Here is a 4,460-nt window from a genome sequence, read left to right as displayed (position 1 = left end):
TCCCATTAGTTGTGGCCTCATCGCCTGCTCCAACCCCCCTTGACAAAGGGAAAAGGGTGTCGGAGATTCTCTCCGATGACGAAGACTCTGATGGTGGGCTAGTCTTCAAGAGGAGGAAGTCTGCGCGGGTTCCCCTTTTGCCAGAGGTGTCGCCCCAGGGAGGGAACTCCTTCAGGGATAATCCTCCAAGTGCGACCTCACTTCCCCCCAGAACCGTCCAAGAGGAAGGGGGCGAAGGCGCCGAATCTGCCCCGCCTCCGCCGCCGGCAGAAGTCTATGCTTCCCCTGCTCCTGTCGCTGCCGCCCCCGATCTCATCGCCATCCCTCCTCCAATCATGCATCTGATGAGGGGCTTCAGTGGCGGAACTATGCCAGAGGGCACCGACAGGAAGGAGGGCATGCCTTTCTACTTGGGGGCCTTCTTGGCGGTGGCCCTTGAATGGCGCGCCCAAGCCAGAAATGCGGTCCTGCAAGCTCAAACCCTCCAGGCCTTGGAAACAAGGGTAACTGCCCTGGAGGAGGAAAAGAAAACTCTGGGACGCCAGAACGAAGCTTACCAGACCTCCATGAAGCAGGTGCAAGAGTCCAAAGCAGAGGCTGAGGGACAACTGGCAGAGGCTGAGGGACAACTGGCAGAGGCGTTGGAGCTCCAGACTGACTTCTATGCTCGGGAAGTCGCCCTCAAAGTTCAGGTGACGAGCCTTCAAAACATAGTCGAAGCTTACGAAAAGGTTCAAAAGGACTTGAAGGCCCGCTGCTGTGAACAAACTGGCGCAATGGAGCGGATGGAAGGGGAAAGGGCGTCCCAGACCCAAGCTCTGGGCCTTCTCCGGGCGGACTACGACAAACTGCAAGTCGAGGTCAACCGACTCCGCGTGGAGAAGGAGGCTTTGGAAAAGCAGGTGGCCTCCGGGGACGCCGTCATTGGAGAACTAGAGAAGGACAAAAAGACCCTCATCTAGGAGATGGCGGGCACTTTCGAGGAGGGATTCCAGGAAGCTCTGGCTCAAGCTGTCTGCATGAACCCGGGGATCGACATTTCCAGCTGCGATTCCACTCACCACATTGTTGATGGAAAGGTCGTGCCTCTGGAGATAGACGATTGAGCCGCCACCCTCGATCATCAGTCCATTCCTTTATACTTGTTTTAACCCTCATTGATAAACTTGTAATTCTTTGAATCGTCTACACTCTTGCTACAACTCTGGGATTTTGTATGATTGCTTTCGTGTCCTCGCGACATAAAATTCTGCCTGTGTGATTTTATTCTCATTCTTTGCCTTCGCGTGCTTCGGTTGTTTTGCTTGTATTATACTCGCTTCTTTCACTTCGTTGGGCGGCCTAATATGCCCGGGAAAGGTCACGTGCCAATGTCCACGCCCATGGAGAGGCTCACCTAGTGAAGCCGTGTCGTCCACGGGGTGTCTCTAACACCGAAACGGTCCTTTCCTTGATCCTTAACGCCCGGCACCCACGCCTAAGGAGAGGCCTGCTACAGCAGCGCCGTATCGTCCTCGGGTGTCTGAAACGCCGAGTGCTTTGGGGGGAGGGTCGTTCCCTCCATGGTCTTTCCTTCCCATAGGTGTCGGGGAACGCCCTGCCAGTGATTCGCTGGTGTTTTGGCGGTCTCGTCTCCCTCCACAGTCTTTCCTACCCGTGGGTATCGGGGAGGCGACGCCAGTAATTAACTTTGCCCTCTTCGACTTCGTCTCCCACCACAGTCTTTCCTACCTGTGGGTATCGGGGAGGCAACCTCGCTGATATTTTGGTTGGCGACGCCCGCGACGTCTTACGCTGGCGTCGCCCTTTATGTCCTTCCAGGCGACGCCTCGGGCGTCTCATGCTGGCGTCGCCTTGGGCGTCGTCTTTACCTTGACATTGACTTTGACCTTGGCCTTGGTCGACGCCTGGGGACAGCGAAGAGCTCAAGGTTCTTCCGTGCCATCCACGTGGCGCTTCTTGTATGGCTGATGGGACGTTCAGTCATTCGACTTGATCCACGTGGCGCTCCTTGTATGGTCGATGGGACGTTCAGTCATTCGACTTGATCCTGACTCCTACTGCGCCCCTGACCCACTTTCGACAGCGCATCGTACCACTGGGCATTCTGTCGATACGACATGTTCTGAGTTTAACCAGGGATGCCAGGGCCACCCTTCCATCTTCTGCCACATGGCTCGATCGTGCGGTGCATCCATTCGCGTCGTTCAATGCTCTAACTGCAATATTTCTACTTGCGTTGTTTGGCGCTCTAACCGCTTTATTTAACTCTTCAAACTCTGAAACTGTACCGCCCTGGTAGTCGGAAGTGATGACGTGGCATCAAGCTACAGTATAGGCGTGTTGACGAGACGCCAGGTTGGCAGAAGGGAAGGAAGTCGGGGGACTCGTGTAGTCACCAGTTATGAAGTTGGCGTGCTCCGATCTCCAGCATACCAGAACCGGTGATCACCGGGTTAAAGATGAAGTCGCCAGATGTAAACTCAGGCGACCAAGTGATTAGAGATCGTCGGAGCAAGCACATCGCCGAAGATGAAGGTGGTGCAGATTATGAAGGCGGCCGGCGAGACCACAGGGAAGGTGTACGAAGGCACCCTAACTCGCCAATCCCAGTAGAGATCGCGCTCCAAGTTAGCTATGCACTGGGCAGCACCATGCATAAGTAACTTAGCCAAAAGAGAGTCAGAAGCAGCGCCCAAGTCAAGGAGGCTCCAGATGACTGGATGCGAGCCACGTGTCCAGGTGCGTAACTGCCAGGAGAGAGAAAGTGACCAGGTATATAAGGGTTTCCCAACGAACTTTCGAGGTACGCACGTTCAGATTGTCTTCTTTACGCTTGTGAGTTCTTGAGCATACTGTGAGAGAGAACATTGCACGGTTCCTTGAGAGTTCTTGAGTGTTTGCTCTTGAAGTATTTGGTGGTTCAGTCACTGACTTGGGCGTTGGAGTGCGATCGGCCGCAGCGGCGCCGCTCTGTTCTTTTGCAGGTTCTTGAGGTGGATCGTGACGAAGGACGGAGGTTGAAGCGGTGCGCACGTCGATCCAAGTTTGACGAGGCAAGTTCCAACGTTCTGGTCAACAGGCAGGATCATCAGGCGCCCACCGTGGGGCCGTGTAAAACCTGTTCCCATCCACAGCGTGAGTTCTTGGAGGTTTTTGTAGTTTTCTGTGTGGTTGTGTGCTGGTGCAACCGCTGTTCGCTGTTCATCTGAGTTTTGTTCGATGATTTCGCGTTTTCCACCGTTCGTTTCGAGTTTTGGTTCGGTGAAGTGAAGTTTTCTGCTGTTTACGCGAGATTTGTTCGGCGAGATTTGAGTTCTTTGGCTCGTTTGGTTTGTCGTGGGAGAAGCGGTGGTTTCTGGTGGAGTTGCAGGTTTCTGCGGAGGTTCGCTGTGTTCTTGAGTTTTCTTGCGGAGTTTCGCGCAGTTTTGACCGATTGATCGCTGAATCGATCATCGCTGAAGTTCATTACTCTCTGTGACTTGCTGAGTTTTCATGAGAAAAATGAGAAGCAACCGTTCAAGTCCAGTTGCGCCCGTTGTTGTTGAAGGCGCCGCCGCCATGACCATGGCGCAGATGGTAGAGATTATGCGCTCGTTGCAGGCAACTGTGGAAGCCTCGCGCATAGAACAGGCGAGAATGCATGAGGACCTGGCCGCCTCTCGGGCCAGGAATGATGAGCTTAGCAAGGTGACTGAAGAGCTGCGTCAAGCTCTTCAGGAGCAGCAAGGGCGTCCTATTGCTGAAGAGGTCGCGCCGTCAACGCCGCCTCGTGTTTTTCCTATGCCTTTCGCTCAGGCGATTACTGACACGCCTATTCCTGCGAGTGTGGTACCTGTTAAGGCTGTTTTTACCGGCGTGGAGGATCCTGAGGCTCATCTCACCACGTTCCATACGCAGATGATGCTGTCAGGAGGATCAGACGCCGTATACTGCAAGATGTTCGTGAGCACACTCCAGGGAACGGCGCTGGAATGGTTTGTGAGCCTGCCTAACGGTCACATTACCAACTTCCAACAGTTCTCGAAGATCTTCGTCGAGCAGTACATCGTGAATAAGGCACCACCCAGGGTGTCTTACGATTTGTTTGATATAAGGCAATATCAGGGAGAGTCCCTCAGGGACTACTTGAATCGCTTTGGGGCGCAGATGGTCAGATCGCCGGCCAAAGATGAAGAAATGCTGGTCTATGCATTTAAGAAGGGCGTGCTGCCGGGACCATTCTGCGAGGCATTAATCAGGGCTCACCCCGCCACGTTTGCTGAGGTTAGGCGACTTGCGGTGGCCCACATCGCCGACGAAAGTGAAGTCGCCGAGAAGAGAGGAAGCGTGGCTCCCGCTAGGCCACGCGCCCAGACGAGGATCCAACCACAGAGGGTTCTGGAGACAGCGGCGGCCAGAAGGGATCAGAGGACCCGCCATCCTTATGATCCAAGGAAGAACAAGGGCAGGGGCCAAGG

The 4,460-nt window shown here is 54.6% G+C and overlaps 1 protein-coding gene across 1 annotated transcript; it reads left to right on the top strand.

Annotated features, from left to right (window-relative positions):
• The first annotated feature begins 398 nt into the window (after window positions 1-398).
• On the top strand, window positions 399-962 carry LOC137835309 (uncharacterized). Its single transcript, XM_068643761.1, has one exon. The coding sequence runs from the start codon at window positions 399-401 to the stop codon at window positions 960-962; it is 564 nt and encodes a 187-aa protein (XP_068499862.1).
• The last annotated feature ends 3,498 nt before the right edge of the window (window positions 963-4,460 follow it).

Source organism: Phaseolus vulgaris, chromosome 11 (assembly GCF_000499845.2).
Source record: "Phaseolus vulgaris cultivar G19833 chromosome 11, P. vulgaris v2.0, whole genome shotgun sequence".
Lineage (NCBI taxonomy): Eukaryota > Viridiplantae > Streptophyta > Magnoliopsida > Fabales > Fabaceae > Phaseolus > Phaseolus vulgaris.
Note: the sequence above shows the minus strand (reverse complement) of the source record. Positions and strands in the feature narration are given on the sequence as shown.